Consider the following 26,256-nt stretch of genomic DNA (forward strand, 5'->3'; position numbering starts at 1 on the left):
GACTGTGCTGTTGTCGGGTCGGAAGGCCCGCAACAGATGGCGCTAGAAGGAATGCCTGCCCGCACATAGAAACTCTCCCTCGGCCTGGGGGCTGCGTTGGCTCGGGCCGGCCCAGGACCTTTCCGCTGGGGGGGCTGTGTTGTGGGAAGGACTTGAATTTAGTCCCATACCGACTAGGCAGCGAAAAGGTCTGTGCCTTATAAGGAGGGAAAACCTCTTTCCTCACGAGGCGCCTTTTGTGGGGCAAAACTGTGCGGGTATTCCTCCGTCAGCACTGGACGCATGGGCCGAAAAAAATTTCTCCCGTAGCGCTGGACACGCGGGCCGGAGTCTCAGAGCGGACAATACTTCGTGGGGTACGCGGGCCGTTCTCTGTCGTCAGTTGGTTGGGACTGTGCTATTGTCGGATCGGAAGGCCCGCAACACATACATCCACCTAGATTCCTTCCGAGTCTTCTACCCATCAACTCTCTTGTGTTCAATTTCTTCTTCCAACGGAGCCATAAGAAACATTTGATTTTAAGAGGAATAGGCAAGCTCCAAAGGGAGGGGGCAAAGCTGCATTTCACACCTATTGAGTTTAGGATTTGGTAGAGGAAAGAAGTGTTATAGGTTCCCCTCTACCACACAACCTGATCATCTTCCTGATTGAGGGTAATAGATACCAAGATAATGGATAGGGAGAAGGAGAGCGAAGCAGTTGAGCCAAGTTGCACAATCTTGGTTGGTATCGGTCTGCGGGTTGATAGAGGAGATGGAGCTTTTCTTGGAAGTTGATTGAGAGGCCCGAAATAAGCTCAAAGCTATAAATAATGATCTTTAGAGCAGCAACCTTAGCAAAATTAAGGGTGTCATCAGCATAATGGAGAATCTTCGTGCCACCTCGGACCCACGGATTCTCCAGGCCCGCAAAAGCCCTTCTGATGAAGCTTTGTTGGGCATTGTGCACAAGGGGGGTCAACAGCAAAAATGAAGAGAAAGTAGATGATCTTGTCTACGCTCGACGAGCCCGCCTCGCTGATTTAATTTTGATCTGTTTAGTCGCGACTAGACTCGCGAGCGGAGACTGATCGCTGGGGCTCCGGGTCAAACTTTTTGCCTCCTCCAACCGAGAATCGGTCCCCAGCGGTGCGGTGCCGCGTGATTTTCCTTTTCGACTCCTCGCAATCCAAGCTTTGTGGGCACGTTTTCTCCGTGCGCGAACGTTCTTTCCGTGCCTCATTCACCATTTTTTTTCTTCCCTCCATTCTATTTCTCCTCTTTTTGCCAAAGGGCCGGTGCTCGAATCTAGTCGTCTCCTTCCTCCCTTCCTGGGGTGGAATGCATCACCATCGGCACCGACTTCTTCAAAAGAATCCCTGCTGTCTCCCTCTGATGGCGAGATTGTAATCCCGGCGACCATCATCATCTTCTTCATCTATTTCTTCCCATCCCTCCGGCTTGGGCTCGGACATGTCGAGCAGTACCGTTTCCTGGGCCAACTCGTGGGGCCCTCCCTCCGCCGGTCTCAGGGGGCGTCCCAAACCTCTCCTCCCGAGCAGCAGCATCAGAAGGAGGAGATGGGCTGGTTCGTGCTGGGATGGTGGGAGGAAGATCCTCTGCACCTGCGCCGCCCCTCCGCGGAATTGGGGCGACGGCCCTCCTGCCTGCGGTACCTATGTAAGTGCCTCCCTCCAAGACGAACGTTTCTTCTTCTTCTACTACTACTTCTTCTTTAATAGCCTTTTCCACCTATTCTTCTTCGGCGCCTCTTCGTTCGGCTCCTCTGGGTGTTCCTGCGAATTGGATTAATTCTCGTCCCGTCAGATTCAGTTGGATTGTTATGAGATCGAATTGGACCAGCCAGCCGTTGAATGAATTGATCGCATGGTATACACCGATTCGAGCATCGAGAGGAAGTATGCATGGTAAGATGCAGAATGCCGCCGACCAATGAAGAATGCCCGCAAAATGTTCTACGTTAGGCCAGCAGGCCACATAGATCCATTTCCTTGCTGGACCGATGTGCCATGGACCCGCTATTTGCTTGCCGAAGCCAGTGTGGAGTTTGAAACCACTCTAGGTCTTTCATGCTATCTGCTTGCTGGACCTGCAATGGTCCAACCAGCCTTGCACCATCTGATTCACTGCGAACTGTTCTTCTCCCTCCACTCTTGAGTCGTATACCCGCTCATGTCGTTATTCCTGGTTGACCCTTAAGCTCACATCCCTTCGCACTCGTGCAAGAGAATTAAATTCAAAAAATTGTTGCAGTGAATGCTTGCCAAGTCCAAAGGCCATGACAAAACAATCGATTGCACCTCGTCCAAACTCAGGCGCATCATATTATGAGAAAAGATTGGCCTCTCGTTATCCTTTTCTCATGATCCCACTGTACTTGATAAATTTTATTGAACTAGTGACCTACATAGTGTCATGCACCTGGTGCTTCCATCAATGACTCTTGGTGGAGTAGGAATTTGAGACTTAGTTGTTGTCTATGTTCTCTGGTATTCATCACATCCCATGAAATGAATTGATGGGTCTTTCCCATCCTTCTCTCTCTCTCAAAAAAAAAAAAAAAAAAAAAAAAAAAAACTTCTGCCTCTAGTTTTTCTTTTTCTTTTTGAGAACTGCCATTAATATTTCTTGATTGATGAGATCTATGCATTATGTTGTTAGAATTCATCCATCTCCGATAATTTGGGAGTGGGTAAAGATGTTGGGGTTGAACCTGATGTCCTAATCGAGTGCAGAGATGTCCACAAATCCTTTGGAGATAAGCAAATTTTGAGAGGTGTGAGCTTCAAGGTAAATCCTCTCTGCTTCTTCTTTGTTTCGTATCATGTACATTTCCAGCAATAATTTCTTTATAAGTAGTGCATCAACACTTAAATGCTACAAATATGAGAAAATATGCTTTTCATGTTGTGTTACCAATTTAGTTTATAACCCTGTTGAAGGAATGCTTATCCATGCTGTATTATTACACATAATACACTTGCAGTGCAAGGTTCTATCAATTGGTTCGATTATATAGAGGCCCAGAGTCTTTCTGAGTTGACTGAACTCAGATTATTTAAATTTTGATAGGCTGCCTTGATTTGACTGAAATTATGACAGGGTCTTTAATCATCATGCCTTATCTCTGGTGTGCAACGCATACCCTGGGAGGTGATCCAGGAGTTAATCCTATCCCATTTCTATAATTTGTATAGGTTATGCATGACTTGCAGAATCCTTTTAAAAACTTCACAACAATTGGCAATCTTAAATTCTATATAAAAAAAAATGTTTGCTTACGGTTTTCCTCCTATGTCCTATCATACATAAATGCATGCAAGGATACATGCATACGATGTATATAGTCAAGGATATCTCATAATAATATATATGCACCACACACACACACACACATGTGCTAATTCTTTTCCATGAAACTTTTCATTTTGATAACACATGCATATATGTGCTAATTCCTTTGCATGGGAACTTTTTATGCAATAACAAATTAGATTCAAATGTATCCCTAAACAAATTATTAGCATTCGGATATCTCATGGCTTAGCCTTTTTAGTATATATTTTGTTGTTGGGTTGAATTATAGAAGGGCCTATTTCCATTCATATTTTTCTTCCATGCAAAATGACTATGGACTTAATATGTATCTCTAGTTATGCAGATTCCTTGGGTCTCTGTAGTTACTCATGGATTCATGACTCAAGAATGTGCTGATTCCTCTGGCCAATTGCAAATCCTTATCTACTCAATTGTAGTACTTCTTGACAAATAACCACTTATCTTTGTCTCCCAGCAAAAAGTTCTTATCTCATATTCAAACACATTTGATCATTTCTTTGTCCCTTTTAGCCTCCATTAAATTGCATTGGATATTTCTAAAGGTAAGCATGATCATCTGTGATGATTGCATAATTAAATTGTGCCTCCTCATCTTGTTAGATCTTTCCTAGCAATATGACAAATTTGATTGGTGCAGACCATAGGCATGGGCCTCTAGAATGTTTATCTTTTGGATCTTATGCAGCCTCTCACTTCTTTTACTTCTTTCCCTATACTGGATATGCTGACATCATCATTATTGCATTATAGGCCTTGTCATGTATTTAGCTATTCACATTTCAATCAGAGTAGATAGATATCAAACTTGTTCTGCTAATTCATGCCTTCTCTAATTTTCTAGTTCGCGGGAATGTCTATGCTTCATATGGATTTCACCTTAAACTCTGTATGATTAATCAAAGGTTTCTTCCAGAGATATATTGACTACCTCACATTGAGTTAGAAGCTCAACTCTGAATGGTTATGTTTGTTTTATTTTTTCTACTTCATAAGCATCTTCACTCTGGTAACAAGCAAGTTTACCATGCTTTGCTTTATCTTTTGCCCCCTATAAAGTTTTCAGAGATCAGTGTTCTTCTTCTGCATGGACCAAGTATCCCGGAGTTTTGAGTATTTTGTGCACCATTTTTATATGCAGTAATTTTGGCTTGCTACTTCAGATAAACCTGGCACATTTTTGGAACTAAAATTATGTTATGAGTAACTATTCTTTTTTTAATTCAGATTAGACAAGGGGAAGCTGTTGGAATAATTGGACCTTCAGGCACTGGCAAATCAACAGTGCTCAAGGTTATGGCAGGGCTTTTAGCCCCAGACAAGGCAAGAAATTTGATGCTATATTTGTTTATCCTTGAAATTTTTTGTCCAGTAGGCTTCCGCTGCTTGTTCTTTATATGTTTTGGCATCTAAAGATCCTTCACCCTATGTGTTTTATTTGATGATGAGCAGGGTGAGGTTTTTATCCGTGGAAGAAAGAGACATGGTTTGGTCAGTGATGAAGAAATATCAGGCCTCCGGATCGGCTTGGTACTTTATTTTTTTTTGAAAATAAAAGTAATTGAGTTGGTATAGTTATGTTCAAGGTCTTAGAATCTAAGTGGAATCATGATGTAAATTTAGCCATATGGTCGGTCATTTTATAGCAAGAAATCACTTATTTTTAGCAAATGACCTTTTATATTGAGGCTTTTATTTTATAGATTATACCCAAGTATTTGTATAACTTAGTTATGGCTGTGATAAGGGCTTGTCTGATTGCATCTAAGTAACTTATAAAAGGTGTTTTGAAACTTCTTTTTTATATCCAGATACTTATAACCTCATGCAACTTAATGTAGAAGTGATAATCTGTCAAAAGAGTAATCTAATTATATCTTTTGTCTGTATATCTAATCAAGGTTTTAGGTCTCAGCAAGACAGGGGGCATCCCAGCCATCCCATCCCGATCCTCTAAGAAAATGGAACCAGGATGGGGTTGCAATAAACCGATCCATATAGGGAAAGAAGAGAAAGAGGAAATAAAGGAAGAAGGAAAGATGAAGAAAAAGGAAAGAAAAAGAAAGGAATGAAAGGAGGAATAAAGGAAAGACAAAGAAAAAGGAACGAAGAAGAGGAACAATAGAAGCGATAAGAAAAAGAAAGAAGACAAAGGAAAGAGAGGAAGGTAAGGAAAAAAGGAAGGAAAGAAGGAAGAAAGGAAAGAAAGAAAAAAGAAAGAATAAGAAAGGAAAGGCAAGAAAAAGGGGAGAGAGATGGAGGGCTCCTATGGGACTCTCAACTGAGACTGCCATTGGGATATGGCGGGACAGTGGGGCATCCCATTCCATAGAGAAACTGGGACAACCCCCATCCCATGAGATTTAAAACCTTGTACAAAATTATACTTAATAATGTATCTTGACTCTAAAAGCAAGATCTGGATCAAGTACCAGATATTATCACTCAGTACACCTGTTCTGTTCCCTTGTATTGCTTTCTGTTTCTATTTTTTCCAACAAACCTCATAAACAGTATAAGTCATACAATCTTGTTCTAACTAAACAACATACTTAAGGTTGAAAGTCTCTGCATCAGCTCTTATACACATTGTATTTCAATGTTGTGCTTGAAGACTGATCCTCGGTTATTACTGAACATCAGAGATATTGACTTCTCTCTTCACTGTCTAGGGTGTTACCTGGGTTTAACTGACTCTCTTGTTCAATTTACTCGCTGCAGGTGTTTCAGAGTGCAGCATTATTTGATTCTCTTACAGTCCGTGAAAATGTTGGTTTTCTATTGTAAGGGATTATTAAAGTTTTTTTTTTGGATAAGTACATATCTCTTACTTAGTTTTTGTTGCCTAATTTGTCTCTCCGCCATTAGATATGAAAATTCAAAGATGTCAGAAGATCGGATAGCAGAACTTGTGGCAGAAAATTTGTCTGCAGTAGGGCTCAAGGTACATTTAAATTGTGAATGGAGATATACATTTGTGCATGTTTCTATATCAGGGCATTGACAATTTATTCCTATTCTGTAGAACTTTGCCTTTGACATTAGTGAAAAAAAAGAGTATTACAGATACAAGATAAGATACAACAAGGAGGTTATTCACCTGCTCCCTGCATCTCTAACCATAACAAACCATCTAAAACCCAGATCCAGATTTCTGATATCGAGTTATTAAGTCGTATAATTGTAATATGTGAACATAAAGCTTTATAACGTCAATAATTCTCTATAAATTGTCAGATAAGCATGTCTTCATACCACCACCATGAATTTGTAGAACTAGTTAACGATCATGAGGCATTAATTTATTGGGGTCCATATTCTCTTTGTCAACTGCCATTCCATTAATAAATTCCTGGCTTAGCACCTTCAATTTCTCCATCGTTCTCTTTGCTTTAGATTGTCCAAGTTCCTCCTTAGGACAGAGTATTCCATGGCATCCATACATTACAGTTATCTCTGGCACGTTTAACAATTTGTAACAGCTTGAGAAATTGTTATGCATCGTTTCATCCTTTACGATTTCCAATTTTTCTGTATGTCTTGACACTGTGTTTACAGATAGGTTAATTGGGTATGCTGTAATTGTTTACAGATAGGTTAATTGTTTACGATTTCCAATTTTTCTGTATGTCTTGACACTTTGTTTACATCACTTGAGCTATCCCTGAATTATGTCGTTACAGGGAGTTGAAGACTGTTTGCCATCAGAACTATCTGGTGGCATGAAAAAACGTGTAGCTTTAGCGAGGTCTATAATCTTTGATAACACAAAGGAGGTGGTAGAACCAGAGGTATGCCCATGAGTTGAATTGGCTTCTTTTATTATTCAGTTGTACAGTTGATTATATCTAACCTGATATACATTCAATGATAACAGCGAGCGCCTTTTTAAGTTATGATGTTTTACCGTCTTACCACTGACTCAGTAATAGCTGTTACAAACTTTTCAATCAGGATTAACTTGTGGATTGTGATCATCCTTAAATGCACATTCATGCCACTCAACAGTGCATTTGAAAACCACTGGATTCACAATTTAGATACTTTTATACATTACAATTTTTGCTAGTTTGGTAATTGTTAAGTAAGAACAATGACTATGATATATTAAAAAAGAAAAAAGGAAGAAAAAGTTCTCATTCTTTACTACTTTGAGCCCTCAATCATCTAATGAGAATTTATAAACTCACAGACTGGTTCCTGAAAACAATGTTGATGTTCTTCAAAATTTCCTAGTTTTAGTGAGTGACTGCCTTCAAGAGGAGATCAAAATAGCAACCAAGTTTTTGAAATATAATCTAGCAAGCTGTGTACTTTATGCCTTTTCCTTATTATTCCCCGATCAGGTGCTCTTGTATGACGAACCCACAGCAGGACTTGATCCTATTGCTTCCACTGTCGTCGAAGATCTCATTCGCTCTGTGCATATGAAAGGCGAGGATGCCCATGGAAAGCCAGGAAAGATCACATCCTATGTGGTTGTCACTCATCAGCATAGCACCATAAAAAGAGCTGTTGATAGGTAATAGCATTATCCTAGGCTTCCAAATTCTCTTAACAGGTTTTCCATTCCCATTTTGAGCATAGATTAAAGACTCTGTTGCCAGATTGTTGTTTCTTTATGAGGGAAGGATAGTCTGGGAAGGAATGACAGATGAATTTACCACATCCACAAATCCTATAGTTAGACAGGTGAGCATGACTTTCAGATTGTATCGCTGTCATGTTTAGCCTACCATGAAGAAGACCAAGGAGCAAAACCCCAAATAAATTTTTTATCCTTGCTTGTTTTTGCAGTTCGCATCCGGCAGCTTAGATGGGCCTATCAAATACTGAAACTACACTCAATAGCATTTCTGGTGTGCTGGTAATCTATTTATCTTACCTGCCAACCTCTGGACTTCCGTGTAACAAGGACCTTATATTCTCATCATTCAAGTTATGACTGGAAGGTCGGAGACAGTCTGCAGGCGCACGGCGATGGCTTGGCCATTATATGGCAATCCCTGGGCCTGATTGATGTAACATTTTTTTATCCCATTGCTGTTTTTTTTTCCTTCAAAATCTTTATATTGGGCAAATTTGTTCTTGAGAAAATACTACTTTTTTTTCTGGAGGTTTCTTTACCTCTTCTCATGCTAATTTAGCTGATACAGAAAAGGCATACTTTTGAGATGAGCATTCTGCTGTAGCAGGGCTGTTGGAACTCGTTACAGTTATGTTTTCAACTGGATCTGCGCATTAAGAGATGATGACTGCTTTGTTATGAGGTCAGGATAACAATCATGAATCTTGGAACCATTAGGAGAATTGGGCACTTCTATGCAAAACAATCATTGGAATGCCTTAAGGCTGTAGTTGTTATTTGTACTTTTTCTTTGCGGAAGTCTGCATTTTGTGCAGTCTTAGGAAAAAATGGCAGAAAATTTGAACCTGTGGGTTCCTCAGATCTGGCAGATGCAGAAGGTTCTGTATCTTGTTAAGTCTTGGATTTTTATTTCAGCAGATTATAAAACTATTTTGGAACATTATTGGAAGTTACAGATTCTAGTGAATTGAACATTCTAGCACGCTCGTTAAATGCTAATCAGCATGCTCGTCACGGGTGTTTTTTTTTTTTTTTTTTGATGAAGCCCTCAAGTGGATAAACCTGTTACACTGTGAATATCATCATGGAAAATGTTTCCGGAAACATGAAGCAGGAAAATGGCAGAGAGAGCCGAGAGGAAAAGAAAGAAGAAGATCAAAGAAGGTATCTATTAATACCTAGAGGAAGGAAAGATGCAGGACCACTGAGCGCCAGCTTCTGCAGTGGATTGAGAGCAGCTTCGGTTAGAAAACCTCCGAATCACAACTCTAGTAGAAGCTTTTGAATTGTAAAAAAGCCAAAATAGTTAAGAAATGCAGGCAGCTCACCTTATGTAGAAGCTTGGATGGCTTGAACTGATCCAACCGCTCAACTGCTCGGTATGATCTTTAACGCTGCATCGCCATGGCATTTGATCTCGGGCAACTATGCGGATGATGTCTCGGGAAGGTTGTCAGAAGTTAGTAGATAATAAATGCTACATCCAGAACTCCTTAGAAGACTCCAGAAGTAGCTCGAGAAGGTGATCCCGGTAGCTTGGCTCAATGAGTCGGCTCAATAGATTAGCATGACTACTTCCTTCGTCCAAGCCGAAGAAGTCAGTCGGCCTTAAAAGTGGAGGGCAACTGATACGCCTAGGATCACCATGTGGTCTTCACTAAAGGCATCACAAAAGACCTTTCTCCGGCACTGACTTTTAATCTTGTTGAATTTAGTCCCACATCGGCTAGAGCGGAAAGGTTCCGTGCCTTATAATGAGGAGGGCGAAGCCTTTTCCTCACGAGGGACCTTTTGTGGGACAAAACCGTAAAGGCAATCCCCCCGTCAGCGCTGGACGCGCGGGCCGGAAACGTCTCCCTCCGTCAGCGCTGGACGCGCGGACCGGAGCGCCCAAAGCGGACAATACCTCGTGGGGGACGCGGTCTCTTTCTGCTCGGCTCGGTTGGGACTAAGGCTGTTGCCGGGGTGAAAATCCCGCAACAGATGGCGCGCCAGGAAGGGGAGCCTCCTCTCTCCATTGACTACCCTCCAGGACTGTGGGGGCCCGTTGGGGTAAAACCTGGCCGGAACCTTCCCGCTGGAGGGGCTATGTTGTGGGGGGGGGAGGGGGCCTTGAATTTAGTCCCACATCGGCTAGAGCGGAAAGGTTCCGTGCCTTATAATGAGGAGGGCGAAGCCTTTTCCTCACGAGGGACCTTTTGTGGGACAAAACCGTGAGGGCAATCCCCCCGTCAGCGCTGGACGCGCGGGCCGGAAACGTCTCCCTCCGTCAGCGCTGGACGCGCGGACCGGAGCGCCCAAAGCGGACAATACCTCGTGGGGGACGCGGTCTCTTTCTGCTCGGCTCGGTTGGGACTAAGGCTGTTGCCGGGGTGAAAATTCCGCAACAAATCTATATAAGCTACACCCAAAGAATCTCCAGGTATGCTTATATACACACCGCTACTCTTGCTTTTATTACTCTCTAAAATCTTTGTTGTTCCTCGAGATTTAGCCTAACTTAGGCATTAGAGTTTTCTCCGCCGAACAAAGTCGGGCAACCTTTTGTGCTCTCTTTTGCGGGTCCATCCGACCATTTCAAGCTTGGTCCAACCTTGCAGATCAGAGCTACAACCTCTCCAATCAAGCAAGCATTAATCTGAAAACGCAGCTAGCTTGGGTCAAATTTTGGTGGTAACAAGCAGGATACTCAGAGAGATGAATTCTTTAAAGGAGAGGGATTTGGGTGATGGATTTTGTCCGACTGCATTGTCCTTGTAGAACCAATGTGCTTGCTCCAGGAGACACAAGCCTCTCGAATGACTCCAGATCTTCGTTTTGAATATTCAGCACAAACCAACTTCGAGAGATGGATGTCGGCTTTTTAGTCGAGGAAGGGTCGATGCCGATATTTGAAGGTCTGATTTTAGCGACCCCCCCCCCCCCGGATGTCGGCTTTTTAGTCGAGGAAGGATCGATGCCGATATTTGAAGGTCTGATTTTAGCGACCCCCCCCCCCAACAAAGGAAGGGGAGAAACGGAAAAAGAAAAGAGATTGCTATAATATATACTCCCTCGACCACTTCAAGACAGATTGATCTTAAGAAGATCATTGCCTTACAGATCTGCTGAGCCTGAATCCCATGCCCATTCGCCTGGGTTCAGTCTCCCCCGTCGTCGTAGTCGTTACACCACCCATACACAATAAGAAGGAAGATAGAATTGATTCTTCGGACACGTATATGTTTAACCTCCACATAGAATATAATTGGCAATAGTTCAAAGAACACAGCGAGCGAGGGTTGCTCATCGTGGCCTGGATTTGTAGGCTTATGATCGATCAGATCAGGAGACCAGACCGACCAACCAGTTCAGCAGACCGGACCGGCCAATGATGACCATGTATCCCTGATTCAAAGCGCATTAATTTCAGGCACATAAAGTGGAGAAACCCGAAGTCCCCCTCTCGTCCTTTCGTATGAGCCACTCCTCCCCCCCTCCTCGTCCCTCCTCTCGCCCCGCGCAACCGTTGGCTTCCGTTATTGTTCAGAGCCTCACTACCTCCTTCGCCTTCTCCAATGCCACCCTGCACTTGTTCTTCTTGATTTGGCATCTCACCACCGCCTGCCTCCTTCTCAAGTGCTGCCTGCCCCTATTCCACTTGTTCTCGTGTCTCCGTGCCTATGCCGGTGCAGGTCATGCTGCAACGGATACAATTCTGATGGCCCCAACCCATTCCACCAGTTTTTAAATCCTTGCACGACATCGTAGATTATTCCGTCGACAGAATATCGGCCTGCTAATACTCCCAAGTACCAAAAGCTTTGTCCAGTTTATAGGTGTAGTAGGACTTGATGCTAAAATTTAAACCCAAATTATATGGAGCATCGTGGAATATGTGAAATTGTGTTGCTAAGTAATCTACTAAATTAAATGATTTATCTAGTGTCAATCTTCCTAAAGATTTTGCGGTCCTAACTTGGGTTTTATACTTTGGTTTTATACATGAGTAGTTCTTGGATGAATTTCTCGGGGTGAAGAACAAAGTGGGGAATGTGGAAATTTGATAGCTCATGAATCACAGATTTCAGCACACTGCCAAAACAAAATGTAAAGATGTTTGAATGCAGATGCAGCAAATTATAGAAGTCAGATGAGAGATGTATGGTTCAGATATGTGCAAAAGAGCTACCCGAACAAGACCTCATGGTACTCTATTCGCTCAACATTCTGAGACACATGCAGAAAGTCATTTTCCTGTAATATGTTACTTCGGTAAAAATTCCTTATTTTCCATAACATGTTAGTATGATTGAGATTGCTGTTCATTTATATATATGTATGTATGTATGTATGTATGTATGTATGCTGGGGCCGGTGAGCATCTTTCTGACAGTCAGGTTAAAGGCTTGATTAGCAAGCGCCACAAAGAGGTCCGCCATGCTGCAAAAGGTGCTGTAACATGATTATCACAAGACCCCTGTTGCTTGCACCTTTTCTAAACTCCCATCTTTTTTTCTTACTTGGGATGTATATTGTCATCAGGAAAACATTAGCCTGCAGAAGCAAGTGGGGTCCCTGAATCAAGAAATTGGAGCTAAGGAACAACATAACGTTGCAACTGCAAGCAATCATCAACCCAGCACCATCAATAAGCATTATGTGTAGCCTTCGCCATTAAGGATATCATAGTTCCAGTCCTTGGAACACGCCTCATCTGATCTTATAGAACACGAGCAGCTATTGAAGATCTTTTTTGGTCTGTGAAATTGTCATAGTCTCCACATGACTGCCGTACAATTACAATACTAGAACTCTATAGCAGAAGGTGTTCTGCTCCTACTTCCAAGATGCAGGCATATCGTTCGTTATCAGATCTTTTTTGGCCAGCCTGTGCCGGATGTCAATGCTTGCTACATACAAAGCAACAGCGGAGGAGAGACAATGGTGTACGTGAAAATTCTGTAATTTTGAAAGGATCTGAGAGGCAGCAGACATGGGAGGCTTTATGTAGCAGGTTCAAGGACCAATCATCTCATTGTACCATGAAAGATCATTCGACCTTCTTTTTGGATTTATATAGATTTAAGAATTTAGTAGTGAATTTAAAATAACGTTTTACAGGTTACACCCATCCCACGAGTCTTCGTCAGATAAAGGAGTCAGTTTTATGGCAGGGAATGGAATGGTGTGCCAATCACAGAGTATGCTTGCACCAATCATTTGGAGGGTGGGCGGGTCGGCCGGTCAGCTCTGAAGTTCGAAGTCTTTGCATTTCCTAACCTCGTATTATGTTCATGTGACTAAATGAGGAGCAAATGGAACAAGAACTGGGACCATCAGTCGTGCTCCGTTTTGAGCTTGTGGTGACCGTATATGGAGAATGAAATCAGGGCTCCTCAAGCTGGGAATGCCCCTGCAGGTTCCAGATGAATTAACCACCCGAGTTATAAAGGAGGGGGAATTAAGAAGAACAAGGATATCCCCCAACCCCTCTTCTAGCACAAGGTCATGGAGCCGGAGTTATAAAGGAGGGGGAATTAAGAAGCCCCACCCGGTGCTCACGCCAGTCGAAGGGTGCGGACCGAGGGATCTTAGTATCTTCCTAGGACCCTGTACTTCGCTAGAGACATACTCCGAGGCCAGAATAAGATCTGCATCAAAATCATGTCAAACCTCCGATTAGCAGCCCCGACCCGACAAATACCAACCGAACGGAGCTCGCCTATAACTTAATGGTTCTGAGATTTATATTTCCAAGCATAAAATAAGGAGAAAATCATATCCGATTCAACATTCTGATCCCCCCGGAAAAAAAAAAGAAAAAGAAAAAAGTACAGACGGATCAAGTTTAAATTATTCCAGGACGTAGTCATATAAATTCCTTTCCATCTGGGGCTGTACAAGGCGTAGTGAATATTGATGATGCTACCTAGGCCAGATAAGACGAAGGGGTCCTTCCCGCAATAGACTAGGGTTTCCGCTGCCTCAGTACCCATAAAACATCATCCATCAAAATGTTTTTTTACCGCTAATAATTCACATAGACGACAGGCCAGCATTCTATTACCATGGAACGGATGCTAGGTTTCACTTTCCAATATCAACAATGTATAAACTTGCACACCTTCTCAAACCCTAGTCGTCATGAATATACACATGATCGTGATGGATATTTTACTGTAGACAACAATCAGGAAAAAAAAAAAGAAATTTCCAAGATCACACCAGCATACAAATAGTTTGGGAGTAGCTGTTCTTGCTTTTCACCTGGACGCCAATGACCAAAAGTTCAGGACAAATGATGGGGAGAGCGCAAACCAGCTCATGAAAGCCATGGCTGTAGCAGTTTCAAAGCTTGTGCAGGGGTTAGCTGAACAGATGTTGAGATCATTGCCAATCACAACTGTGATGCCCGCAGATGCGCAAGCCGCTGCAAATGTAAGTGTGTATGTGATCTGCGGTAGAAAATTAGATATCATCACATTAACTGACCAAAATGACTCAGTACTGGAATGTCAAGACACCATAAAATTTCATTTGGGCCTCATCGATCAACAATCAGTACACATTACATGCATGCGCACATTCTAATGGGATAATATATTTATAAGATAAATATGCTTCTCCTAAGAGTGATATTCTGATTTCTGATGCATTCTTATTTTTATTCACAGATTTTTCACATCTGTCTTCACACATGGGAAAAGACCCCTGAATCTAATGTCAGATATATAAATCAAAACTCACAAGCATTTTAAATAAACTTCCAGCACAAATTCTTGAAATATGTTGAATGTCCTCCATTTATTTGACTACTGTTCTTACCGCATCTCCAATGGTAAACAAACAGACAGCTCGGGAATTCCGCAAGCGGCGTTTGACTAGAAGAGCGTAGATATCCAAGAAGGCTAGTGAAAGGCTCCACAAGCTTTGTAAGATGACTGCTGCTACCAGATAGCTGCAGAATACAGCAAGGATAAGTCAAAATCTTTTTGTTGCTAGATGCAGTTGCTAAGAATCTTGCACAAGATAGTAAAACATTAAGCATCTCTTATCCACACTACCTATCTTGAACGTAGCGTCATATGAAAGACAATCGGACAAAGTTCACCAATAACCTCTGTACATGTAGAATATGAAATTCTAATCACTTCCTTAGCAACAGCCAAATTTCCAGATTTTGCAGAGTCATGAAGGACATATGAAAGCAACAGTTCTTGCCAAGCAGCAGGCTATAGTCAAATATTAATGCACAATATTAGGGGTTTAAACTTGAAAGCATTCAATTAGGTGGAAATCATGTTTCCCACAAAATACTCGATGAAGAAGCAACCGCAAAGCTTGAAATTGTGAAGCACGAATAGTATAGATGCTATGAACTTTAAGGCCTGTTGACAACATTCAACTTAGTGGAAAGGTCTTCTCGGGCCATCAGAAACATGGGAAGGGAAAACCACCAAGTTCCAATAATCTAAGTTTTGACTTCTTATAATGCTGAAGAGCTTTGTGTTTTGTAACATCAAACCATCAATTGCATGCTTGCTGATTTGGGGCATGGACTAGATATTCTTGCCTTCCATTCATTATTGTTAAAAAGAAAAACTGCATGTTACTTTATATGATGCTTATTCTGTTACTCAAGTGTCATGTCAATATTTAATTTCCTTTATGCTTAAGCATGGACCATTAAAAGATATATGACTTAATACACTCTGATTTTCAGAATGTGAATGTGAATGTCAATTGCAACTAGTGGTGTTTGGACCTAAACAGGAGAAGATGAAAACTTGTGTTAGGAACCTAGGGTACGGCCGTCACTTGCATTCTGCTGTTGTTGGCTGATATAATCACCATTTGATGTAAGATGCTTTCTGTAAAATCAAGTTTTGAAAGAGTATTCTCCCTCAAGTTGCTTCAAGGTCTTGGTCTCTATTTTAACTCAATCACAAAAGTTTCTGAACCATGGGCCATCTATGAATAGTTTAGCATTGTGCCACCATTATCAATGCTAGTGTAGTTGCTGCAATCTGATGCTATTCTTGCCTATGTCAGAGCTGCAGTTCTTCATAATGCTACTCTGACACAGTAATAGCTGCTGCTTTAAGTTTCACTATACAGGTGGTCAGAGATGACTAAAGCCGCTTTAGATTTTACTATTATGATGGTCAAAGATGACTAAAAATACAACCTTGTCACAGTCAGAGATGTGTTAGTCAAAGCACAAGGTACAGATACTATGGAGAAAAATATCCATTCTTTGAGATGTTAAAGCCTAGAAAAGCAGACATAATATACTCTCTTATAGGTCACTAGTGCAAAGAATAGCCAATTTGCTGTGAGTTGCATGAATGTACAGATGAAAAAGAACAGAAGTTACATGAATTAAAATAAGGCCCCGAACTCTGTTTAAGGACTGCTCCCAGATGTAGAATATGATCGATCACAGCAATTAGGTGCATCAGGCAAGATGAAGTTCCCATTGTCTATAAGATAAATTATTCTTAACCACCTAATTGATACTCCAAATTTGCGTATAACCCCTACAACCTAAGCACTCTGATTCCTGACTCATTTAAAAACAGAAGTACAGCAAATCCCCCTCCCCCAATGTCTTCATGTTCCTGTACTGGTTCCCTCCTCCTGTAGGCTTCAAAGTCCATCCTTCAGCACTCCAGCATTTTTCACATCACTACCCTCTCCCAAATCCCAAAAGCAGTAACTCAAATTTGAGTAATCATCAACTGTCCTCTGCAATTCTTATTTCTAATTCTAATCTAGTTTCATCAATTAACATTGTATTATATGCTAATAACATACATCATGGCATTTCTTAAATGTATTAAATCAGCTCATCTACAAAAATTAGGACCATATACAGGCTTTTGCCTTAATCAGGTACATATACACTAATCATTGGAAACTTACTTCCTAGCATTGTGTACTCATACCATGTCACCGTTGCTTCATGCATGCCAGTGATGATCTACCTGCAACTTAACGTCTTCTAACTGGAAACCTGCTAGTCTTAGAACAGCCACTTCTAACACACATCATTGTCCCTTTCTGCATGTATCGAAGAATCAAAAATGTGCCACTTATTCCTCAAGACTCACTCATAATTCATCATGTTTCACCAATTTTTGATCATATAGATTCTTGTATTCAATTAAATGTTTTTACCCTTCAAATACTTTATCTTTTATATAAATCTCTCTGAATTTTTTAAGTGAGAAAAACCACGATGGTTGACCATTTAGCATATAGCTATTGTAGTTATTTGCTCGATCTATTTGCTAATATCCTCTTATAAACTTAATGGCGTGGCCCATGAGTTCAATTACATGAAAATGATAGTTGTTGCTATTTCATAGGATCTCCTATTATTTCATTAAAGGGCACTATGAGGATCCATGCAAGCATATGTTTAGTCTCACATCGATTATTCGATGGAGAAATCCTAGATACTTATACAGGACTAAGGAACCGAGAAAAATACCTTCCGGCTAACTATTTTGGATAAGATTCTGGATTGTGACAAATGGTATCAGAGCGGACCCGGACCATGGTCCATGTGGACTAGGGAACACTGCAGCACGGGTTCATTGAGGCTGACCATGGGCCGATCGTGGTGCTTGTGATTAAATTTGAATAGATTTGAACTCTTAATCTGACAAAGACGTCATGGCTTAAAATGGGGGGAGTATGTGAAGATTCGTGCAGGTATGTATTTAGTCCCACATCGATTATTCGCTGGAGAAATCTTGGGTAATTATATAAGACTAAAGAACTCAAAATAATACCTTCTGGCTAGCCATTTTGGGTAAGGTTCTGCGTTGTTACAGGCACCATGGTGTAAATAAAATTTAGCCATTTGTCATTTCTTTATTTCAAATCTCACTGAATAAGCTAATTGACCAAATCCATTGATTTCTCTTTTTCTCGTGATCTTCTATACATTGATTGTGATATTCCTTAGTCCTAAAGCTTCACTCTTTAGCATCCATTCTAGCTATCCATATTGAACTGCATGCAAGTTTCCTTGCTGATTATGACTTTTGTACTCCATACCTCCAATACGATTGCCATTAAACTGAATTTGAAACACAAAAGTCCCACTATTCCTTCGTGTTAAAATGCTACCTTCGGATGCCCACCTTTCTGCAGATACCAGCAGGCAACCCTAACACACAGTGTGCTGTATTCTCCTTGTTAAAGTCCCAGGCTCCCAGGTTTATGACATTTTACACAAATTAGCTTTTGAACCGATCGTTCCTATTTTTAACTGATTTTGCTTTCTTGCTTCTCAATGATGATGGGATCATAATTTACGAATCTCTTGTCCTCAGTATACATAATTATGCAACATAACAAGATATACATGATACTTCCACGTGTATGTTGTAAACTTTGTTGGAATATTGCAGTGGTTGGACATGAAAGTTCAAAAAAGATATCCTACTAACCTCAGATTAAATTCTTTTCTGATATCCCAAAAGCATATACAGAATTGGTAGGTCAGAAAAGGATTTGCCAACTGACTGACAACCTCCGGGGTATAATGATTGTGAAGTGAAAAAAATACATCAAACGTATCAAGAGCACACCAACTGCTGAGTAATGGGCAATAACAATGATGCCACACAATTGTTTGATCTTACATTGGTTAGAAGCCACCCCTTTTCTCTCTCTCTATCTATCTATCTATCTATCTATCTCTATCTCTATCTCTGATCTAAAGTACTCAGCCATGCCATAGACACTCGTAGAAGTCACTACATTTGAAACGATGTTAAATCAGCATGCATCTGTATGCTAGATGAGATATCACGGTGGGCACGGGGAGGACAAGTCAAAACATGATTGCCATACCATGCACACAAAAATATGAAGATATTTTGCAGAGCAAAGAGCGAAAACAGTAGTCGAGAAATGATTCAAATGTAATGTTGAGGAATTATTTTTACCAGAAGGCGGTGACGGAGGTGAAATCGCTGGTGGACGCCATGACGGAGAGAGCAGCGGCCGCGAATATGAATTGGCAGAGGCGCAGGGCGAGGCCTCCGGGCGTCCCGGGCATGCCCTGGATGTCCTTCATCCTCACCCTGGGTGGATTCTCGGCGGCATCGGTGAGAGGGGGAGCCTCCACCGGATGCACCGCCGGCCGACTCACGAACATCTCTCCTCCTCCTCCTACTACTGGGCCAACCTCCAGACCATAGAAGGTACACACACGGGACCTGTCACGGCGGACAGAGACCCGCCACCGTATAGTAAAGCTAGACCTCCTGCTCCTCGTGCTCAGATCGGATCTACCGGCCTTTCGATGCCTCGTCGGATGGATGGACTCCGGTGGCAGAAAAGCCCCGAACCGGACGGCGATTCAGAGCTTCGATGAGGATCGTAATGGCCGGGTCGAAGCCCTAATGAATTATTAATTCTTGTCTGTCTTTCTTTCCTTTTTTTTAGCCTCTTCGATTCAGGAATCGGGTGATAAGAAAACAAGGGAAGAGATCACAAACCCTAGCTCCACGGATTTCCGACGAAGGCGAGGGAGGATCAAGATCAGTGAATGAATTCAGAGGGGGGTCAACTCAACTGAGAGGAGAGACAGCGAGGAGAGTGAAGAGGCCGGCAAGAGAGAAGCGCAGCGAGGAGGGCAGAGGAAGGAGAGCGTGATCTGGGCGGCCGGTGGGCGGTGGAGGAGGAGGCTATGATAGCGTGTCAGCACCGCGCACTTTAGCGGCGCGCCTCCTGCTTTCTTTTTATATATAATATATTTATATATTCGATCGAGTAGGCGTCCGGCGCTTGTTCCGTGGGCCCAACCGGCGCATTTGACACGAGATTTTATATAATGGAAGACAATGGGAGGGGTCCATGTCCATGTCCATGTCTCTCTCCAAAATTGCCAACCGAATCCATCTAAATGAAAGCCGGGTCCGATGCATGCTTTGTTAGATTTCGCTGCGCTTCTTTTATGGCGACGCCTGAAACGAAGGTTTCCCAAGATGACGGAGGTCGTGGCCACCTGCGACAATGGCTCTAACCGGAAACCTTTCCCTAGCTTGATCAAAGTGGAACGATGGATGTCTACCATAGCAGAGGCTTACTTTTCCGCCGTAGGCCTTCCGATATTTGAGATTTGTTTTGGCCACTTTCTGGTCGACGTCGTGGGTCCATCAGCCATCCTTCGATGGCTTGCTTTTGCCCTCGTGGTGGTTTTCTACAATCATATTTGTTTTCACATGTTTAATATTACCCTCGGCGGTTGGGTTGAGACCGGCATTGATCAAGGTCGACTCACCTAAGAGCTGAGCCAAAAGAGGAGCTTTCATCCAAACCAAAGCGTTGGCTATCTCTTGCTTGGCCTTAGAAGAGTAAATCTATTCATTGTTTTCTTCCTCAGCACTCCCCACCGCATGCAGAAGCGCCACGGCTCTTTAGAGGTCACAAAGAAGATTGGGCTCTTCTTGTGAGAACTCATGTGGATGTGTATTTAGTCACATATCGGTTATTTGTTAGATAAATCTTGGATACTTATACAAGACCAAAAAACTCAAAAAATATCTTCCAGCTAGCTTTTTTTTTGGTAAAATCTTGGATTGTTACAAATAGTATTAGAGCGAATCCGGCCCATGACTTATGTGGACTAGATGATACTATCTGTAGCACGGGTATATTTGAGTTGACCACGAGCTAATTATGATGTTTGTAATTGAATTTGCATGGATTTGGATCCTTAGCCTGACGAGGACGTCAGGGTTTAAATGAATGAAGTATGTGAGGACCTATGCTGGACTTAAATAGAGGGAGTATGTGGAGACTCGTGGGTAGATATTGGGTACTCAAAAAACCTCAAAGGGAGCAAGAACCTTGGCCTTGCCCTCGGAGTTTCCTCACATGGCCAAAGCTGGCTGTCCTGAGCAACACCAAAGATCTATCTTGTCATTTTTGTTATTGTTCGCCCAAAAAAATTGTCATTTTTATTATTGTTTTCTTAACTTAACTACTCGAGATTTGGGCGGTTGTGATTTCTTTTCTGAAAATTCTCTTGCATGGTTTATATTGAATCCCAATGAAGATTTAAGTAGCATCATTTCGCGTCATGGATTGAGTTTTTTCATGCTGAGGAGCTGATGGGTTCGGGTATTGATAGACCAAGGGATGTACCTGTGGCTTTACTGGGAGACTTTGTCTTGGAAGAAGCTTAAGATGATAAGGATAACTTGCAAAGGTATAAAAATTGATTACAAAACGGGGGTTGGAAATTAATGGGGTCTCTAGTATTTGGATCATTCGTCTCTCTTTTTTTTTAAAAAAAATAATTTGTAAATCTAATATGGAAACAGTTTTGAGTCCTTGGGCTATTAACTAGATGCAAGGTTGAGCGTCTGCATTAGATTTAGGGATGTGCGGAAAGTTAAGGTTATCTTAACTTTTAGGACTTCTGATTTGTGTTATGTCATCTAAAGATAGTTCATTGGCTGACTGATATGAATTATATTTGATGAGACTTTTGAGGTTATGGTTCACTTGAACTCTCCAGAGTACCACTATTGGGAGAGGGAGAGTTCATAGGATGCGGTGATGTACCTCTTTGAATAGGATTCCTAGTGTTAAAATGTATTTAGCATGTTATTCTGATGTCCTAAGGATTCACGATAGGCCTGCTAATGGCCAGGCTCAGGGTGGGCCATCCCAAGCTTGAGCTAGGCTTGGGCCCAAATTCTATTTGAAGCTTAGGCCCAAGCTCAGCCTTGTCTGAAAAGACAATATCCCAGCTTGGATGGGTTTGTCTGAATTTGGGGTGTTAGGGCATTAGTTGGCGGATGGCCCAGAGGAGGATCTCCACGTGTATGTTCAGAGATATCTCTGCAGTGCCTTGGGTCATGGGCCATATACAGAAACCTGCCAGACTATAATTCTTGCTGCAGAGATACCTCTGAACATGCAGAGATACCGCAGTATGTTGATTCCATTCCATGTACTTCGAGCCTTTCTCACCTAGTCTTATTAGTATGATCTCTAAGGTCTGCTAATACTAAACTCTCGAATTGTTGCTTAATTTTATTCGCATTAAAGCTGTATGGTTTGGCCGCGCGCAGTTCTCTCTTTGAAAGCTTTTAATTTTGGAAAAGTTAGATTGTCGTGTGGATTGTAGGGCATTCTCGGGTCCTGTTGTACCTGTTCTGAAATTATCAAGCTATGTGATTGTTGATGATAAGCTTGCATTTTGTTTCCTATTGGTCATTAACTGCACACATTTAACAATGTTATTTTGCAGGCAACTTGCTTAAACCTGTGGATGTCTCATCTGATATGGATACCCGGCCTACTACTTATGGTCAGCTAAATCCTCCACTTAGGAAGCATCGCCTAAAAGTATGTTCCTTTTGGAGCATACTCGTGCTTCCAGTATTGATTCATGTGTAAAAAATTGCTGACTAACTGCAAGTTTCCATACAATTCCTTTGCAAAAGATCGTATCATAGTTCAGGTTATACAAGATAATAAGTGATATTCTATGGAGTACGATATTTTTCTCATACGCCAAGTTTTGACCTATTTTTCCTTGTAGTTTTCTGTTCTCATTTAACTTGACAATAAAAGCACTCGATAAAATTAATGAAATAATTTGTTTCTCTTCTGCGAATTGCTGTAGATTTTAACATCACTCATCTAAATTTTGTCCACGGTTTTCCAGATAGTGGAGTCCTTTGCAGTGTTGCTGGAGATGGGTAATGAAGCTGCCGAGAAGGAATTGATTAGAATTTAGATCTGGGGCCAACAATAGAGTTATAAATCTCCTTTTTAAGTAAGCTACATTGTCTGAATTCTTGGCAACTTTATGCGCTTTGCTTATTGCATCGATTATCTTGTTAACGACCAGTGTAGGTATCCATTCAATAATTCATTGCATCATCAAGTAGAGAGCTTGATTATGCCATGTTTGGAGAGCGAGCATATTGCCATTGTTGAGGAACGGCATAGCATAGCAGTATCAGCTGAGAAGAAAAGTGATAGAGAACTGTATAAGATGATATGGACATGCGCAGTGAAGATTTGAGGGGGGCCATTAAGGAAAGACCGCATTACAGTGTCCTACAGTCATGGATGGAAGTTGTGAGGGATCTAGCAAACCTCACTGTAAAAAGTTGGAGGTTATCCTTAATAAAAGTCATTGATGGCTGACCAAAATGATAAAAATCATTGGTGGATAAATTCTACTATAAAGCCTACTACAGTTGTCATGAATCTGCTTGATGGTAATGGAAGGCAATTTGTGGACATATTAATATATCAATAATTTATATGTAAATGCAGAGCTTTAATCAGATAAATTCTTAAGGAGGTGATTCTTCATTATTAGTGAACTACATACTCCGGGAGAGTAGATATTCTAAGATAAGAGAAGCTTAGCCTTTTATGTATACAAGTTGGCTGATGATTAAGTGAATGCCCTTTAGTAATCTTGGTTGTGGATGGATTGTTAGATTTACTCCATATGTATTTTGTATCTATATTGTTAATTTAATCTGTTTTTTTTTTTTTTTTTGAGGAAAATAACAGAGATTGAGATACCAAAACTATAATTTTCCTGTTTAGTTACAAGCAAGCATCCTATCTGCATGCAGTTTTTTCTTAAAGCTATTGCAACATCCATGCTATGTTTTTGTCAATCACAGCCGCTACTTAGAATGACAGTTGTTAGCAGCCTATGCTAGCATCTAGTTATATGTTAATAGTGCTTCTTGAAATAGAGTACTTGCATACTGATGATTAAATGGGTCCGGGCACATTACATAAACATCGAAGCTGAAATGCTGAAATAATTGTGCTGCAGGAAGGATATGCATAGATGTGAATAGCTATGCACGCGTTGCATCTATTCATGAGTTGATAACTGATTTAGATGGCATGCGTATTTGAAATGCAACCTAAGGCTTTTGTGCATGGAATGGTTTTGGAGTGACTAAATGCCACAAAGAGAAGGGGAAGGCTTCAGATAACATGGATCAAAGGTGTCGAAAAGGATTTTGGAGATGTTACTAGTGGGAGAGATGATTGAGATGAATCTCAAGGGGGAGTATGTAACACAAACTCCAAATGGAATGGTTGGAATAATGCTTGTTCACTATGGTTAAGACAGCTATCATTCCAATAGTAAAGTTTAAATTTCATGCAGATAACGCTGCCTTTATAGAGAACACTGCAATGTGTTCTATTTAGAGCTTCAAAACTTTCATCGACCGTGCTTCTGTGCTTTTGCAGGAATCTGGAGAATGGATCGATCGGCAAAGTACGGTACTACGCGAACAGAATGCCATGGAACATGCATGCTTACCAATGGACCTGTGGGTATGTAAATGCGGCAATGGAATATACTGTTATACTGACGGTTGATGAAGTATCAGATGGAGAATCTTTTTTTCAAGGCATGAAAATATATGAAGAACTGGATTTTTGTTTTGTTAAAAATATATAAGCATGCATGAATTGGCTTCATGCTATGGTTATAGATTATATTAATGTTTTGTCATTGTTTCTGCAACAATTAAATTTTCGAATGACCACTTTATTGTCAACATTATTATCAAGACATAACATTCTATCTGCCAATTCTTTATTGAGGTTTTGAAGACATTATTTGGCTAATGCAGAGAGTGGTTCCCTTAATCTTTGCAGCCATCCAAAAAACATTCAACCTGAATATCAGAGGGTCGGATGTGTACTTTTCTTTTTTTTGAGGGAAAGAAAATGGGGGAAGCGTCAGCTGAGAGAGAGAAATATACCTCTGATGATCACCTCCGAATTAGCCACTCTGAATAATGTCGGATGGCGGGAACCCTCTGATATTCAGGTTGATGGCTCTGCCCGATTTTTCCACCACATCAGATCCTGTGGAGACTGCTGTAAGTCCTACCTCAAATGGCATGGCTGGAGTTAGCCCTTGCACGCGGCAGCCCTGTTACATCAGAGTCTGATGAAGCAGAAAAAGCCGAAGGGACGTTGCCTTGTTTGTTTGAAGAGGATGGAGAGAGCGGGCATTGGAAGAAGGCGTCGATGGAGAGTTGAGTGCCTTGAAAAGGAACATTATTCTCAAGGTGGCAGAACTGCAGAACACTATTTCCTTGGCATCATCAATTCAGAAGTCCATCTGGCAGCAGATGTTCATGAACTGTATCATGTTCTAATTCCGTTCTTGTAGGAAATGGTTGGTTATGTCATTGTCGCTTGTATTGTTGTTTCTACTGATTACAATACTCATTCATAGCGTTCATCTTACACTCTTTTTCAATTTTGGAGTATGACAAGCTGAGTGCGGGGTTAAATGTGCCCCCTCTCCCCCTCCCCATTCCTGAGAAAGGAAAAGTTCTGGTTTCATGCAGTGAGCGTAGATTTGTAGTGCGAAATCTGATTGGTTCTTTTAAATCTTTTGTTAAATACATCGGCATGGTTGTTTATGTAATCAGTTGAGTCTACCAGGATTGATTGGGATAATTATTTGGTTATGCGATCATGCTTGCGTCAACATGGAAAATCATCGGTTTTTTGAAAGAGTTCTATCGCGAGGTGATTCATTGCACAGGCTGCCTTTTTGTCATTGTTGTTTACATTACCTTCTTTTGAATTATTTTTGGGTGCATATCTTTGCTCATTCGACCATGCTTATTTAGACTCGTGAGCAAAACTTTCCTGTTTTATCTTTTCTTTTTTCTTCCATTTTATTATATTCTCGACTCACCCATTTCACTTTGCCTGTTTCAAATAATATTATTATAACCATTATCACGTTTTGTTACGTTGCTGAGAAAAATAACAACAAAAATGTAATAGCTATTATTCTCTCTCTCTCTTTTTTTTTTGCTGGGGATTGTTATAACATAAATAACGGCTATTATTTTTAGTTATAGCCTCTTTTAGATAAAATATTATTTTTAAAACTAATTTATTTTTCTTTATATTTTCTAAAAGTAATTGTACGGTGCAAAAAAAATAATATCAATTATTAATGAAAAATGAAGAGAAAGATATTGCTGTTATTTTTCTATCATTGCTTTCTCTTTTTTGGGGGGGCTAACATTGTTATTACTGTTATAATAGCCATTATTTCAATAATTATTTTAATATTAGTAATATTCAAAATTTATTATTAGATAAATAATGACTATTATACTTATTAGATTTCCCAAAGCCTCAACTCATTTATCCCTCAGAAAACAATGGGCAGCAAAACAAAATTGTTTCGCATCATTGATATCCTTTTGTTTTTGTTTTAATCTTGTCTGGGTGCATCCCCTGCCATGGCAACTTTGCTCCAGATTAAGGTGGTTAAGGCAGGATCTCTT

General features: G+C 41.0%; 2 protein-coding genes and 1 long non-coding RNA gene across 6 annotated transcripts; 1 reads left to right on the forward strand and 2 right to left on the reverse strand.

Moving 5' to 3' along the window:
- Positions 1-654: 654 nt before the first annotated feature.
- Positions 655-8,873, forward strand: LOC103719745 (protein TRIGALACTOSYLDIACYLGLYCEROL 3, chloroplastic). Of its 4 annotated transcripts, none has more exons than XR_606030.4 (11): positions 676-1,659; positions 2,662-2,790; positions 4,564-4,659; positions 4,789-4,866; positions 6,058-6,119; positions 6,205-6,280; positions 7,020-7,127; positions 7,683-7,858; positions 7,944-8,028; positions 8,134-8,357; positions 8,532-8,873. XR_606030.4 is itself a non-coding variant. In XM_039115290.1 (11 exons), exons 2-11 carry the CDS (start codon positions 1,905-1,907, stop codon positions 8,170-8,172), a joined length of 852 nt encoding a protein of 283 aa, XP_038971218.1. In that variant the 5' UTR covers positions 1,523-1,659; positions 1,807-1,904; the 3' UTR covers positions 8,173-8,517. The 4 variants fall into 4 exon arrangements, 2 of the variants coding, with proteins under 2 accessions (XP_008807356.1, XP_038971218.1); XM_039115290.1 differs by lacking the exon at positions 8,532-8,873 and adding an exon at positions 1,807-1,907 and having other exon boundaries at positions 1,523-1,659; positions 8,134-8,517; XR_003388094.2 differs by lacking the exon at positions 8,532-8,873 and having other exon boundaries at positions 655-1,659; positions 7,931-8,028; positions 8,134-8,517.
- On the reverse strand, positions 8,811-9,550 carry LOC103719762. The gene is made up of 2 exons (XR_606032.3): positions 9,253-9,550; positions 8,811-9,142 (listed from the first exon to the last, which is right to left on the reverse strand). It is a non-coding gene; the product is annotated as an uncharacterized LOC103719762 (long non-coding RNA).
- A 4,388-nt stretch (positions 9,551-13,938) lies between these two features.
- Positions 13,939-19,665, reverse strand: LOC103719767 (CASP-like protein 5A1). Its single transcript, XM_008809162.4, has 3 exons — positions 18,871-19,665; positions 14,732-14,864; positions 13,939-14,361 (listed from the first exon to the last, which is right to left on the reverse strand). The coding sequence occupies exons 1-3, from the start codon at positions 19,080-19,082 to the stop codon at positions 14,170-14,172; spliced, it is 537 nt and encodes a 178-aa protein (XP_008807384.1). The 5' UTR covers positions 19,083-19,665; the 3' UTR covers positions 13,939-14,169.
- Positions 19,666-26,256: the final 6,591 nt, after the last annotated feature.

Source organism: Phoenix dactylifera, chromosome 18 (genome assembly GCF_009389715.1).
Source record: "Phoenix dactylifera cultivar Barhee BC4 chromosome 18, palm_55x_up_171113_PBpolish2nd_filt_p, whole genome shotgun sequence".
In the NCBI taxonomy this organism is placed as follows: Eukaryota; Viridiplantae; Streptophyta; class Magnoliopsida; order Arecales; family Arecaceae; genus Phoenix; species Phoenix dactylifera.

Coding starts and splice junctions, on each gene's coding strand:
- LOC103719745 (XM_008809134.4), top strand. CDS start 1,453: ATGTCGAGCAGTACCGTTTCCTGGGCCAACTCGTGGGGCCCTCCCTCC. Junction 1,660..2,661: donor CTCCTGCCTGCGGTACCTAT/GTAAGTGCCTCC, acceptor TTATGTTGTTAG/AATTCATCCATCTCCGATAA. Junction 7,859..7,943: donor ATAAAAAGAGCTGTTGATAG/GTAATAGCATTA, acceptor CTCTGTTGCCAG/ATTGTTGTTTCTTTATGAGG.
- LOC103719767 (XM_008809162.4), bottom strand. CDS start 19,082: ATGTTCGTGAGTCGGCCGGCGGTGCATCCGGTGGAGGCTCCCCCTCTC. Junction 14,865..18,870: donor ACCTCCGTCACCGCCTTCTG/GTAAAAATAATT, acceptor TGTATTCTGCAG/CTATCTGGTAGCAGCAGTCA. Junction 14,362..14,731: donor TGTTTACCATTGGAGATGCG/GTAAGAACAGTA, acceptor TTTCTACCGCAG/ATCACATACACACTTACATT.